Genomic DNA, 16113 nt, shown 5'->3' on the forward strand with positions numbered 1-16113 from the left:
GAGATGACATTTACTACTCAAACTTCCATCTATACTAATTTGAGAAAGGCCACTGGACACTAAAATCTGTAAATCCAATTCACATTAGATACTTATGTACCTACAATATTATAAATTAAAAATTACATTTACTAGTAAACATTCTAACATTTCAGTAAAAGACAATATTTAATTCAAACACAATGTTTAATAAATTTAAATCTGTATATTACAGAACTGATGTAGCATCTTAAAATTCCTTTTAATATTTCCTACCACTCATACACATCACGAAATCTAATAACATATTTGTCAATTAACAAAATCATCAATATAAATGTTCTAAACATTTAAATATGAATTTTAATATTTTATATTAATAAATCAAATATTGTAAACTATCAAAATATTTTGAAAAAGTATTTTTTTTCCAGATAACAGAAATGTATACTTACTTTATTTGAACAGCCTAAAAAAGGCATATACACTATTTAATACAAATGTATTTTTAAAATGTATATATTAAAAAAAAGTGTAATATAACACTTTTTAATAAATGCCATTAAAATATTAATCTTTAAAAATATAATGTTGATAAACTATAACTATAATAACATTTATTAAAAGATTAACAACATTTTCAACACATATTTTTGTTTTAACTCTCCACCTTTATTCCCTAATAACCCAAGATCCCACTTCTGAAAAAGAATCAAAAACATTATTAAAAAACATTACTATATCTAGAAACTAATATTTTTTCTTTTAAAAAAAATAATTAAGGCAAAAACAAATTAACAAAAACATAACAAAATGATACAAAATAAATACATCCCATATTAATTAACACTCAAAAAATATTATATACAACAATATTTCCTACATTTATATTTTCACAACAGTATTAATAAGAACACTAAAAACAATATTTTCCCTTCAATATTCCTGTCGACGATATATGTGAAGTCTCAATATTCTTGAAATAATATTTCTGTGTCTATATTTTAAGTCCAATATTTTGCCCAAACACTACTGGGCATACAAGCATATTTGGGTCACTCTTAAAGCAAATTTACATTTATGTGCACCATAATTATTGGGACTAGAAAACATCCATCAATCTGTGCTGCAATGAAGCAGAATCCCATTCATTAGTTGCGGAAATGGTGGACAGAAGCAATAGAGTCACTACTGACATTTGAACAAAGGATATACAACTGTAAAGTACTTGTTTAGAGTGGTATGTTAAAGTAGGTCACCCGAATAACACTTTTGCAGGAAGAATGGGGTGCAGTGTTGAAAAGAAATCAAGGAAGATTCCGCCGGTAATACACTTCTTCTTTATTAAGTACCGAGGTACAGGACCGGTCAGAGCAGGCACAGAAACCAACTCCACTCTTGACCAATCCACATTTCACCATTCCAACGTAGAACCCATCGTCATGTTGGCATGGGCTAATATAATGAATTCAGAACACAACACATCTCTTCCCTCACAATCAACGGAAGAAAAGAAAATTGAATAAAACCTATAGCACAACATTGGTAAACACAGTATCATAAGTAAATACACTAAAATTTCACATAGACCTTGAACCAAACAGGGGTTCTCCTTTCTCTTGCTGACCCATTCAAGCTAGGCTCACTTTGCGTGGTAGTACGCGTGATCTGCTCAGAGTCAGCTCTCTATTTGGGTAATCTCTCCGTATTCCACCACTTTCCATCACTGAGCTTGACAGATCTGCCTCCCAGTGTAATGATCTGCATGGGACTAGAAAACTTGGATTGTCCTTTAGCATCCAGACCAAGTAGTTTCATTTTAACCCAATACCCTGCTTTGAACAGAGCTTGTTTTGTTTTCTTCCTTTGATTGGATCCTGGGTCACATAGTTTTTCTGAGCTTTCTCTCAACTGTACTTCACCAATTCTCATTTCACATTTCACGCTAGGTACATTTCAGTCACGCATCCAAGGCCTTACTAATTTGGTGGAAGCCTTTCTACCTTTCAATAGAGCAAAAGGAGACACCTTGGTAACGGCACTAGGGGTAGTGCACAAGGCCCACAACAAATCTACAAGTTCCTTCTTCCAATTCAATCCATTGGCCACAGACAATTGAATGCTGTCCTTTATGACCCTGTTACAATGTTCCCCTAACCCATTACTGTGGGAATTATATAATGAAGTGGTGATGTGCTTGATGCCCCAATGGCACCCTTGGAACCCTAGAGAACCCTTGGAACTCCTTGGCCATAAACTGCTCGCCATTGTCAGTGACCAGTTCAACCAGGGCACCCTCTCATATAAATAAGGACTGGAAAAAATATAACACCTCCTCAGTGTTGGCGGACTTCACAAATTTCACTTCAGGCCACATAGAGCCATACTCCATTGCGACTAAACTGTCACTGGCACTCGGTCCAATGATGTCTAAACCTAACTTGAGCCATTGTTTGTCAGGAACTGGCACTGCTTCAATAGTTCTAGAAAACGTGACTTGAGTTTTGTCACTTACTGCACATGCTACACAGTCTCTCACAAAATGTTCAAGTGTCCGATCCATCCCTGGCCATCAAAAGATTTCTCTTATTCTCCTCTTCATGGCTCTCATGCCCATGTGACTTTCATGAGCTAAAGCCAAATTTTAATTTTGCAACGCAACTGGCACTACCAACAAATCCATTCTTCTCAAAGCACCCAAATGTATACTTAAATCTAGAAAAACGTGTTTAAATGAACCAACTTCACCGTCCTTAGATACCCAACCCTTGCTTAACATGCCAATCACCACTTAAATTGTTTCACCCTCTTGCATCACAACTTTTCACTCTTCCTCTGAAAAGCAACTAAAACAGGATTCTGCCAACAAGACCACAATGCAAAACGGATCGTCCAATTGTTCCCCTGCTTGCAACCTGGATAAACAATCTGCAAAAATATTCTTAGCCTGAGGAATGTTTTCCAAATGGAATTCCATCAATCTATAATGCCACTTAGCAATACGGGGAGTTGCATTGCTGGCTCCCTTCATGGTGAACATATTTATTAAATGGATAATGAACTCCGATCCCCATAAGTTTTGCCTGTAGTGATCCACACACCATCAACAAGCATGGGCTTCACGCTCTATATCAGAATAGGTGAACTCCGCACCTCTTAAAGTGCGAGATACAAAGGTCACCACTTCTTCCCTTCCCTCTCATCTTTGGAGTAGCATGGCACCCAACCCATAGTGACTGGCATCCATGGTTATAATAGATGGATCATGTCGGTCAAAATGTTGCAGAAGAATAGCACTACTCAATTCTAATTTTAATTATTGGAATTCACTCTCTAGGCTGGAAGACCATACAAATTGTTGCTTTTTCTTCATAAGTATCCTCATGTTATGTTTATTAGCACTGCACTTGGGAATACACCTGGCGTAGAACATTTACATCCCAAAAAATGTGCTCAGAGCTGGTGACATTAAATAGTGCAATACCACAACGGGCATAATTAGCATACACTTCTAATTACAGCAATGCTAACATGCACTGTCAAAGCAAACTGGACTGTGCTAACTTGCATCTAATATTAACCTGGAAGTCACAAGTTACTATTACTAACTTGAAGGTCACACAGGCTTAGATCTAGGGGGGAGCAGCCCAGACTTTCATCCTGCTGAAAATGAGTACCATTGAGATTTGCAACAATAACACATACTGTTTGAGCAGGGATGACTCTGGTTTCTTCTATCTCTTTTTGAAGTGGCAAAAAAGTTCCATTGAAGTATGTAGTTTTTCCACCTGTATATAAAAGAATGTAATTCAGTTCCTCTGAGATTTAGCTGGATAGTCAGGTATTGAAGCTTGGGTGCGAGGTGTTGGTGTGGGCAGAATGAGACTCACCAGATGTTATAGAATAAAATGCGTCCTTTTGGGTATCGCCTATTTCTTTGCGTGAAAAAAATATATTTGGTCTTTAACCTTGTATTCAAAACACTAACAGTACAATTATTAAAATAGACAAAACACAACAATGTCATTAATTATTAAGTATATTCGAAAGTCAAACACCCAAATAATGCAAAAATATTTCTTTGTATGCGGCTGTTGTGAACACAAAAATTATAAACAACGTGACGGTGAAAAGGTGACACAAGCTGCAAAAGTGCTAGACATAGCACTATACAAAAAAATATATACATTAAACAATTACAGAAATGCCCATCCTTTTTATATCAAATAGTTCAACAAATACACTATCTCATTATTAGTTTTTGGAAGGATGGTTGACCAACAACATGAACTAATAAGGTTGTCGTCGATGTTTAAACCCTATATGTATGTGCTAATGGACTCCCATCACTGCAGGTCTTCCTCAGGACTGGTGAGTTGAGGACAGCCTAAATAAAACAATATTATTTGTGAATCAAGACTCCTCCAATCCAGGATGAAGCTAAGGGCAAGTATCAACAAGTATCCACATAATTTTCATCAAGGAAGGGGGAAACGTTTAAAAGTTTAAACATGTCACAGGGCTGCCATTGCAGCCTTTGTGTACAGTTTTGTTTTTAAACTGCCATTCCGACTTTGGCAGAATAACCATTTTGCCTGATCCAAACCTTCATTTTGAATACATTTAGGTCACCCCTAAATATAGACCCTGGACAGCCAGAGATCAGGGTGCAATGTATTTAAAATGTAGGACATATACTTTTAGGTTTTACCTGTCCTGGTAGTGAAAAACTCTTAAAGAAGTGTTTCATTACTGAAAGGCCTACCCCTCCCATAAGATAACATTGGAGTTACGTGATTACATTTAACAAACTGGAACAGGTAACTTTTTCGCGTTTGATGTTTTAGAATTGTAAAGAAAAATCCTAACTTAAGGTAAAGTCAGATTTAAAATTACATTTTGAAATTGCCACTATTAGAAAGTTTTCATTTTCCAGCCTTAGCCATTTGGTGCCTGCAGCCTGTCTCTGGGTTATATGACTAGGTATAGTTGACAGTCGGGCTTCGTGTATTCTCCAAGATAGCCCAACACACTAGGGAGCTTAGGTGTGCCTGGATGGGCTATCACTGGCAGGAAGGGAGAGAGGAGCTGGGCACAAGCGTACTTACACTTAAATAAGCTGTTTCCTGCCTTAACACAAAAGGCTGCACCTATAGTTAGTCTGCAGCCAGGGCAAGGAAAGCAGGGCACCTGTGCATTTCCAAGGCATGCCTCTAGAAGCTTCTCCTAACTTCAAAGGCACAACTGGGTATAAATACTGTTCCTCAGACACCAACTTTTCAGTACATTTCTGGACCTGTGGATACTCTGCCAGGAAGAAGGGCTGATAAGCTGCTGAAAGTACTAGCACTCTGCTGGACTGCTGCTCTGAAGGACTGCTGCCCTGCTGTACAGACCTGGTACCTGCTGCTCTCTTGCCTGGGTGACAAAGACTAGACCTCCATCTGTTGAACCAAGGACCAGAGTGACTACATGGGCTATTTGGCTGGCTTCCTGACTTGAGTATCAGGAACAGAAGGCTCTGACAACCTCGACCCTAGCACCTGGACAATTTGTGAGACTAACCTGCCCAGAAGTGCAACTGAATATAGAAAAAACAATGGTCCTAGACCTATTAATTGTAATGATTGACTTAATCAATTGTAGTACCCACAGTATTCTGTATGTAGAGCAACCACAACCTGTCTGCTCTGTTTGTACTCAAGTAACTTAGTACCACAAGATTAACCTCCACCACGGTTAAAGAAATTACTTTTGATTTATTCACTTATTTATCATTTTTTGTTTTTTGACAGTTCATTTTATACACAATAATCAATTTCAAAATTGATAAAAACACAAAGGTTGCCCAAGAGAGGAACTGTGCAAGAAAAAAGAGTGATCAGGAGTGTGAAACAAGTGAGCAGAAAAGAAAAATCAAACTAGTGGACAGAAAATTATTCACATTATTCGAAAAACAATATCGGACATACGATTTGCCGTATTGAGACCCTGGCCAAACCCTTTTTGAGCTTTTTCAATCAGGACAATGTTACAGGCAGACATATATGTCTTAAGGTTTTTTGCACTATATAGAGTTCTTTAATAGTTGGTCCAGGGTTAAATGAAGATACCGTCGACGTTTCGACTCGTCTTATGCCCAACCGGTAATTTGAACCTGGGGATTGCGAGTCTTCATCAGGACTGGAAAAACAAACGGGGGCAACCAAGGGATAATAATAACCCCATCAAAAATGAGAGAGCAAGAGGAGGTGGTCCATAGTTCCAACTTCCCATATAGTCTCCTTAATATCAGATTTCCTCCTCACTACACGGCGGCGTCCTTGAACACACCGAGGCTTGGCTGTAGATACGGGTTGTTACATCGGGAAGAAGACAGCTACCTGATCCCACGAGTAGGCGCCCAAATAAGCAAGGCATATCAATTATATGCATCGGAATCATCTTCACAAGTTACCTGGAATTATCAACAGGAGCTTTCCAGACAATACTTTGATTTAAAGACTATAACACCAAGATACTAACACACCATGATGCACACATGAAGTACTGTGCCCTCCCGACATGTAGTGAGGAGGAAATCTGATATTAAGGCGACTATATGGGAAGTTGGAACTATGGACCACCTCCTCTTGCTCTCTCATTTTTGATGGGGTTATTATTATCCCTTGGTTGCCCCCATTTGTTTTTCCAGTCCTGATGAAGACTCGCAATCCCCAGGTTAAAATTACTGGTTGGGCATAAGACGAGTCGAAACGTCGACGGTATCTTCATTTAACCCTGGACCAACTATTAAAGAACTCTATATAGTGCAAACAACCTTAAGACATATATGTCTGCCTGTAACATTGTCCTGATTGAAAAAGCTCAAAAAGGGTTTGGCCAGGGTCTCAATACGGCAAATCGTATGTCCGATATTGTTTTTCGAATAATGTGAATAATTCTCTGTCCACTAGTTTGATTTTTCTTTTCTGCTCACTTGTTTCACACTCCTGATCACTCTTTTTCTTGCACAGTTCCTCTCTTGGGCAACCTTTGTGTTTTTATCAATTTTGAAATGAAATATTGTGTATAAAATGAACTGTCAAAAAACAAAAAATGATAAATAAGTGAATAAATCAAAAGTAATTTCTTTAACCGTGGTGGAGGTTAATCTTGTGGTACTAAGTTACTTGAGTACAAACAGAGCAGACAGGTTGTGGTTGCTCTACATACAGAATACTGTGGGTACTACAATTGATTAAGTCAATCATTACAATTAATAGGTCTAGGACCATTGTTTTTTCTATATTACGAAATACCCAGGTCCATACCTTATGGGTTACCCCATTTTCTTAACAGAAGTGCAACTGGGCATAAGGTGTTGTGCCTGCCTCTGTGGATCCAGCAGAACCGGTGCATCGCCTCTGCTGTGTGGTGCAACCCCAAGCACAACCGACTCGTTGTCGCTGCTGCATGAACTGGATCCGTTGTAAAGACCCACAAATGCTTTCTCAGCCGGCAGCCTGTTCAGAACCATCACTGCGCAACGCATCCTCATCGCATGCCCTCATCGATGCCAGCCTCAGTGGTGATGCCGGACTCAGAATAGCGGCCCTGCAGCTTCTCAGAACTGACGTATCGCCCGACTGCACACCGCATTACCACGCATCACAGCATTGCTACAGCTTGGGACAGACACATCGCTTTGGCTGTGCAACGCATCTCAGCCGCGGATCCTCACAATGCTCTGCGAACCTTGATTTAAGGTACTTTGTTCAGAGGGCCTAACTGGGTCCCTTTAGCTGGCCTGCACTTCATTGCGATTAGCCTGAACTTGTGAAATTTCCCCACTCTGGCGCAATCAGATATACACAGTTGGCGCTTTGAGCTTTTTGGCGCTGTTTACACTAAAATCTTTAAAATTGCAAATCTCTGGTTTTACTGATTAGATTTTTATCATTTTGGTCTTGTTTTATTTATTAGAAGTCACTCTCTTTTTCTGACGTGGTGTAGGATCCTTTTTGTGTGCTGTTTTCCACTATATTATTATTTGGCGAATTGCACAAATACTTTACACATTGCCCCTAAGTTAAGCTTGACTGCTCTGTATAAACCTACCACAGGGATGAGCTAAGGGATCTGTTGTAGGAGGAGGTAGGCTTATGTTGAGATGTTATCCCCCTTAATCAATCGCTTACAGTAAACCTGCATTCCCCTAGGGATTGAATGCTCTCACTGACTCCAAGGGAACTAACACTCTGAGACCATATTTTGTCCACAAAGACTCTCCTGTCAAGATTTCCTATAACCTTTCTTAGCAGAGAACAAAGAACTTTGAAGTCACAAGTCAAGGAGCTGTGAAGCTCTAAAGCACAACAATACTCTATCTCTGTAGCAATTCCTGAAGCGTGAAGGTTGTGGAGGAATAAAAATAAGGAATTCTACCAGAATGAAAGAGTTTAGAAACCATAGTTTCAATTATAAAAAAAGTTACAACGTTAAGATTTTGCATCAATGAAAGTCGTATTTGTAGTACAAAATAAATTACTAGTGTATTCCATGCCTCTCTAAAAATTCAACCAGTTTTGTTGTAAAACAAAAATCCAGAAAGTGCTCTTATGACTCTGTTCCAAAAAACAAATATTTAATCTGTAAATAAAAGTCCTTTCCTATGACAGACATTGAATCTACTTTCTCTAGTCTTAATACTACTGCCACAATAGACGTCTTAGAAACTCAGAAGTTGTATGTTTCTAATTTATTTGGTGGACAATTTTCAAATATTTTCAATTCTTACTATACCTTTACATGCATATTTACCCACCTTAAGTGTAGCCTGATTAATGGTTTGTATCCTACACTCAGTTTACAAACATGTCTTTCTCATGCCTTTCCTGTAGCCACTGATATTCATTCCCTTTTGCTAAATGTTCTTTCTTTTAGAATCGTTGGTCTTGTATTAATACCATTTCTCTGTGGCAGCAGTGAAAGATAGTTCAAAGTATATCAAGAGAAAATTACCAACATAAAATTGTTATGATTATGAGAACACTATCATAAAAATTATCATTCCAGTGATTTTGCAGCGGATTGGACGTGAGAATCCATGCTAACCATTTTCTATAACTCACTATATTTAGTAGTACCCACACCAGCTCCTTTCCTAATGTCCTGTCTTTGTGATGCCAAGGATACACTGTGAATCGCACTGCAGGATGGTATCATCTGGGTGGTTGGGATGCTGCATCGCTATGGCCTGTGGAAACTCGCTGAGCATCCGCTGCTGGAAAGCCTCTAGTCTCTCATAGTCATGGCCTCGACATACAAATTCCTTGTTCTGTAAAAGATGAGCCATTCAAATAAACAGAAAAAGTTGTGAATATACAGGTACCTTACACAACAGAGAGTCAATCATAGAGTGTTTTAAATATTCCAAAATACTGCTGGCACCATGGTGCCTACCTCTGAGGATATCAGTGATATGTCAATTATCAACATGAGGGATGCTCAGTTCATGCTGTTTCTACCGCAGCACACATTAGTGAAGCAAAGCTAAAGAAGGTGTGTACCCTAGTGGTAGTTATTTGCTGTAGATAAGGTTCTTGCACATTTCATGTCTCTGGTGTCATATGAAACTTAATGGTCATCAAGATTCAAAGCCCCCAAGCTGGGGGTGATATTAGAAATTCAGAGGTCTGCTGAAGTGTAATGTAATTGGTGGTCCACGCCCAATATCAGTGGAGCACATGTGCAGAACAGGTTATGGCACTGAGCTTGGGTTGACAGCGGTAAAGACATTGTGACCATTTATTTTCTGGTAATGATATAAGTGATATTAGGTATAAATAGTGCCATATAATAATGTCACAGTGTCATAGAAAGTGTAAGTTCTGGGTTCAATTTGGTGATGTCACTGAAATATTGGTGTAACAGTTAAGACATCCTTGGGCAATACCTGTGGGGAAGAGGTAGACAAGAGTTAAGGGTCTCTGCCTTGGAGGATGGTAGCAGTAAAGTTTAGGTTCAGACGAAATCAGACAGGCTGCTACAAGGTATTAGTGATGCATAGACACAACTGTATGTTTCCAGAATATCATGGTCTCAATATTGTTTTTCACAAATATCTTACACAAATATATCACTGCATTGGAGTTAGTATTAGGAAGTTTTCTCCCAATGGAGCAATATTTTTATTTAATGATTGTCAGGCCACAAAATTTATATTAGGTGATTTGTTTGTCAAGAATTGTGAGACAAATAGCCGTACACAAGTTATGAGGCGCCTTCCTTGAAATGTACACAAATACACACAATAAGAAAGATCATGCTCATGGGATCCATGTCATTACTGAAAAAATAGTCATGTGTATAATCAGTTCCTTTGTCTCGCTGATCATCAATGGAGTGATACTATTTGAATCATTACTCCGAGCAATGAGAATCAGATATATTTCTGAATTTCACAAAATTGACCCAGAGGAATGACAACTTCAGACCTATGCTAAGGCTTCCCACACATGAGCAACAGGAAAGAAAGTATGATAATAGCTAGCAGAAAACCTTGTACCATTCTCTTGTGAACAGTCTTGGAGAACACGTTTATTGCAGATGCGCATTCATTAAACTCTTGCCAGGATGATAACTGAAAGGAAGAAGGATGTAAGTATCTCTTTAAAAGCTATACCTTCAGTACCAGAAGGATACTCTCTGACAGACCTCAAAGGATGAAAGGATTGAGCATGGCAAAATTTTAGATGGCATGTGTGGCTGACATGTAAAATGGTAGAGAGGATGACTTCTGTCACAACTGGCTCATCACATATGAAGGACATACTCTGGAAGTAAGATAAACAATGAGAGAAATGAGTATGACTCCTTTCCTACAGGCAGGTATGGGCAAGTATAATGCAGAATGAAACTTGCTGCAGGCCCTTTGCAAGCTGAGCACCAGGTAATCCACGTGTTTGGTGGCCTGGAAAGAGACAAACAAATGTATCTACTCTGGAAAAGGAGGTTAATTTAAGAAGCAGTGAGGTAATGGTCTCCCCCTGCTTAGGGGCAGTGCTTAGGCCTGACTGCTCATGTTTGATTGTGTTGGGTTAGAACACTGGAAGAGTTAAACATAGATTGCAACTGGCTTCTGAAGATGACAGAGTTGCACTGTGATGTCTCAGCATTGCCAAGCCTGGCAGGGTGGCAGGCACCAGACATCATCCATGAAAAATCTCTACTAGAACAAGACCTCTACTTGGAAAAAGCGCTGGACTCTTTGGCGGACCAAGAGCTAGATGTCTAGGCATGAAACTTCAATTAGTTTCTAGCCCATTCTCATCACCTGGAGGTGCAGGACAAGAAGAGGGGATGCTGAGAGTTACAAAGGGGGATTCACAGCATTACCACTGAGAAACTACTACCCCCCCAGGGTGTGAGGGGGAACTTACTTCCTAACCACTAGGAGGGGGGCACTTACTTCCCAAGGAGGGTTTCCTCCCTCACAGACATTTTTCACAGCCACCTTTTACTCCTCTGCTATCTCAGGTGGAACTCATGCGTGCTGGTGTGACATTTAGTTAGACATGAGAGGAGTGTATGAAAATATGTATGTGGCTTCAATTTTTACTTCTCGATATCCAAATAAGTTTAGGACATTTTTGGGACAAGCCAGATCCCCACCACTGAGGTAGGTTTTAATGTTGCCTACCCTAACAGAAGGAGTGGGAGGTGAGTGATTTTCTCACTACTTAGAATGCAAGTGACCCACTAAGTCAAGTGAGAGTGGGGATGAAAATAGCATGCCTGTGGACATGTTTGCCCAGATAAATGTGAATCCAGACTTACAGAGAGTTGTGGCATATTTTCTATGATTTAAATCTGTCACAAGAAAGGACATCATTAATAAACAATGACTATGAAACACAAAGAGCTTGTATGGCTGTTTGATAATGTGATGCAAAAAAGAGGGTTTTTTGTGTCCCAAATCAATTATGGAGGCGCTAATATTTGTACTAACAAATTACAAGTCCCTACAGTATTTACCCAGGGAACAGGCAGTGCTAAGGTTCCTGTGCAGGTAACGCAAAGCTGTACTGAGAGCCAGGCAGAAGAATACCACTCGTGGGGTAGCATAGTGCACTTATGGGAAAAAAAGGGGTATATACAATAATGAAAAAGTCTGTTATTTAAAAAGGTCAACACAAGATATCTGTACCTCTCCGCCGTCATAAGTGCATGTCAGAGTTTCATAATAAGTTAGAGAGGTGTACTTTAGAAAGGTAAGTCTCTAACCATACTGGGATTAAGAAAGCCTATGCTTCAGAAAGTTTGAGGATAAATAAAGTTGTAGACCTGGTGGTGCAAGCCTTGGTTGTATCAAGACTCGATTATGGAAACTGACTATACAAATATGTCACCAATAGGATGCAGGTTGTACAGAATGCGGCAGCTAGACTGCTCCTCTATATACCCAGGAATCAGTCTGCTTGAGCATCCCTTAGAGAGCTACACTGGCTTCCTGTCCACACCAGGATCAAATTTAAGTCCCTTTGCCTGGCACATAGAGCTAGGTATGGGAGAGGTTCGACCATGTTGCGAACCTTGATCTCCCACTACTCACCTCGCGGATGTCTTAAATCAGGGTCAAGTTTTCTGATGAACACCACCAGAATTAGGAGGTCAAGGTGGGGTGGAAAATCTTTTCACATCTGGTACCCAAACTCTGGAACAGTATGGACCCAGAGCTGCGATTGATCGAAAACAAACAGTCTTTTAAAAAGAAACTTAAAACATGGCTGTTCCCTTAACTCTCATTCCAGATAGACTCCCTTACCTGCTATAACGCTGGGATGCCTGCGGGTACCCATATGCTCTATAAATCCCTAAACCTAAACCTGCACACCTTGACGTCCAAGAACACTGGCCACTGTAAAGGCAAAAAGAATCTAGGTGCTGAAGATTCTGTGGCATGCCACTTAATTTCATCTGCACAAACCTAATTCATCTAATTTAAAACACCATGACTTATTCAAAGTAAAACAGTGACGTTCAACTTAAATACATTTCTAGAATAAAAAATACCTAATTTAGAGCACAAAAAGTGCAGCTTATACAGAATGTCTCAAATTAGTTTCCCAATTAAATAGTTGGAATCCACGTCTTCACCATTCTCTTCATTACCCCTCCACATAAACGACCCATGCTTTATAAAATCTTACATTGAAAATATACATATCTATGTATTTCATATATTTTAAGGAAAAGCCATCCTTTGTGCTCCTCTCATTTTTTTCTTCACCCTTCTTAACTCCATCTTCGTAGCATCTTCTCTAGCAATACTGACCGCCACAACAACCTTGCAAACCACAAATGCTGGAAGCTGTAACAAAGCTAGAGGTGGTTCTCAAACACCGGAGATATCTGCCTATTGGCCACAGGCAGATGGGTTTTGGTATGTCTGAGGAGATCATCTAAAACCTCGGTATAAGGAAAGGTTACTTACTTGTAATCCTAGTTCATCATGATGGGTATCTTTTTTTATCAAAAACATAACAAATAACATAATTTACTACTCGACAAACTGAGATATTTAAATGGCAGTGAATATAAAAGAAGTTCCTATGATGGAGAACATGTTTATCAGCTTTACAGGGTGAGGTAAACAACTTGTCTTTCAGCTACTACCTAGCTTTAGAAACTTGCTCATTAACGGATACAGGTATGTAGGACAACACATAAGACAAATGTGCACATGCCACTGATCTCAGACAATTATCCTCAAACTGGTACTCAAAGAGACTCCCACTACGAGGCTTATGTCTTTGTGTTAAAAGCAACTCCCCCGTTAGTTGTGAAAAAAAGTAACTTACCTTCAGTAACAATATTTCTGATGGACACAGAAACTTTCTAGAGATTCCTCACCTTTTGAATATCCTCTCTAGTGTCAGATTGGTTGGAAAACATTTCCCCAGTAAAAGCTCTCCTGCTCTGGCAGGTTGCATCTTACAACTTCAGCCTTTACTAAGCCCATTTGGCACTGCTACATGAGAGTATATTAGGCACCAAAGGTTGTGATGTTGTCAGTGTTCTGTGCTCTATCGAGGCATGTGGACACGTACCTAGTAAGCATCAACAACAGTGACAATAATAGCATATAGCTTGTTTGTATATCATGGGATCTTATTAGGCACAGCAATAGCTCATCAAGAGACAGTGATGAGGAGTCTGTGGGACGATTAAAGGCCAGAGTTAAAGCTTGGATGACAGGGTACTCCATCACAAATGTGACAGTGTGCCCTTGCTGCCAAACCCCAGCCTACCCACACTATTTAGAGTAAGACCACTCGGCTTTTCCGTTGATGGTACCCCCATTGGCTCCACTGATGAAATGTTTACTACAATGGCCTGATTGAGTGCATCACATAGGAGTAAGCACATCACACTGCCTGCCCTAGTTAACGCCGATGGTCAAATGTCCATTTTTTCATCCATCACCACCAGGGAAATCCTAGCAGTGATGAACAGCAATAAAAATAATGACACCCAACACCTAGAGAAATAAGCTCCCTGGATTTAATGTCATTAAGTATTTGTCTTTCAAAAGCTAACATGTTTGGTGGACAGCCATCAAAACCAACAAAAGACACCAGACTTCTGATGGGGGTTCCTCTGAAGGTACAAAGATCCCAGTTGGGCCAGGGGTGATTTCTTAATATGGTGTTCCTCTGTCCGTCAGTTTGATGGACATAATGCCCTCTGCCATCATGATGGACAGAGTACATAACACAATAAAATAAATCAGGCTTTACTATCCACCTGCGATATCATTACCAAAGTAACTTCTTCTTCTGACAGGTACATCTTCTTGTAGATTCCTCCCTTTAGGAATGAGTCTTAAAGCAATATCCACCTGGGGAGGGTGAGGGAGTAGTGCATGTTAACTGGGCCTGGGAGAAATGTACATTCTGCCTGAATAATACACATAATTTCAGGAAATTTGTATTATGCTTGTTATGTGAAATCCTCAAAATTACACCATTAAGCCACTTTGTCTAAGTAAGAGGCATTTGAGGGAAAATGTACCCCTTTTTAGGTTTTGCCTTAGCCATGCGTACGAAGTACGCATGCGCTAGCAAAACCTCTTGATTTCTATGTGGGGTGATGACCCGCCTCTGCCTATCATTGGCTAGCTCCATAAATGGAGGCTAGCCATTGGGAGGCAGAGGCTGTCAATCGCGCTTTCTCTCGAAAACGCGATTCGGGGGCGTTTCTGGTGCCTTTTTTAAGCCCCGCCCCTTTGTCCCGGGCCGCGCTGCCATTGGCTGCCGGCCCGGGACACCCCCGTGACGTCATTCCCGGGCCGTGCTGTGATTGGCTGGCCGGCCCGGGACCTGACTTGTTTTTCATTTTCTGCACTGTTTATACTATAGTGAAAAGCAGGATTTGGGGAACATTTCTGACAACAAAAAATTACGCTGTCATGCGGCTGTGACTTTTACTCTACAATCACATCTGCGTCTCGTGTCTCAATCCCTCTCTATGGCTTCCGTGTCGCATGTAGGGACGGCTCCAATATCAGCGTAGCCACCGCCCCTCAACCCCACTTTTACACGTGTGCGCCGTCAGGCGTGTGGGTCCTTGTCCGGGCTGTCCCGAGCTATGCAGCGCTGTACTCCTACTCCTGAGCCTTTGGTGCGCGTGACGTTGGTACACCCAAGTTTACATGTTGCATGGCTGGCTTTGGGTGCAGTGAGGTGCAAATAGCGGACATATGGGCAACGGTGCACAAGGGTGCAGGCTCGAGCATCACTTACTGAGAGAGTAGTTCATAGCTGCGGGCTGCAGCCAGGCTGGGCACGCGCCGGCCGCTGGCACTGCCCTGGGCACCCAGACAGCCGGGCACACGCTCCTCGAGGCCGTCAGTCCAGGAGCCCCCGGGCTAGCACGGGTTACAGCACTGGAGGATAGTAAGGGGCGGGCCCGAGGGCCGCGATTGGTAGGAAGTTTGCAGCGGGGCGGGGGCTCGCCGCGCCGCTCTGGTCCCCAGCATCACACACACAAAGCCTGCGGGTAAAGTGCTGCTGCCGCCCGGGACTGAGTGCCGCAGCCCCTCGGTGCACGTCCACCCCTGCCCCGGTGCAGCCGAGCCCCGCAGCCCGC

At 40.8% G+C, this 16113-nt stretch overlaps 1 protein-coding gene across 1 annotated transcript in view; it reads right to left on the minus strand.

Annotated features, from left to right (window-relative positions):
• The window catches only part of DOCK3 (dedicator of cytokinesis 3), a 1382531-nt gene that overhangs the window by 120075 nt on the left and 1246343 nt on the right, over window positions 1-16113 (minus strand). Inside the window, exon 40 of the mRNA XM_078661294.1 lies at window positions 9157-9298. Coding sequence (XP_078517420.1) covers window positions 9157-9298 — 142 coding nt within the window. The remainder of the gene's footprint in view (window positions 1-9156; window positions 9299-16113) is intronic.

The sequence above is a fragment of the Lissotriton helveticus genome, chromosome 9, assembly GCF_964261635.1.
Source record: "Lissotriton helveticus chromosome 9, aLisHel1.1, whole genome shotgun sequence".
Taxonomy (NCBI): domain Eukaryota; kingdom Metazoa; phylum Chordata; class Amphibia; order Caudata; family Salamandridae; genus Lissotriton; species Lissotriton helveticus.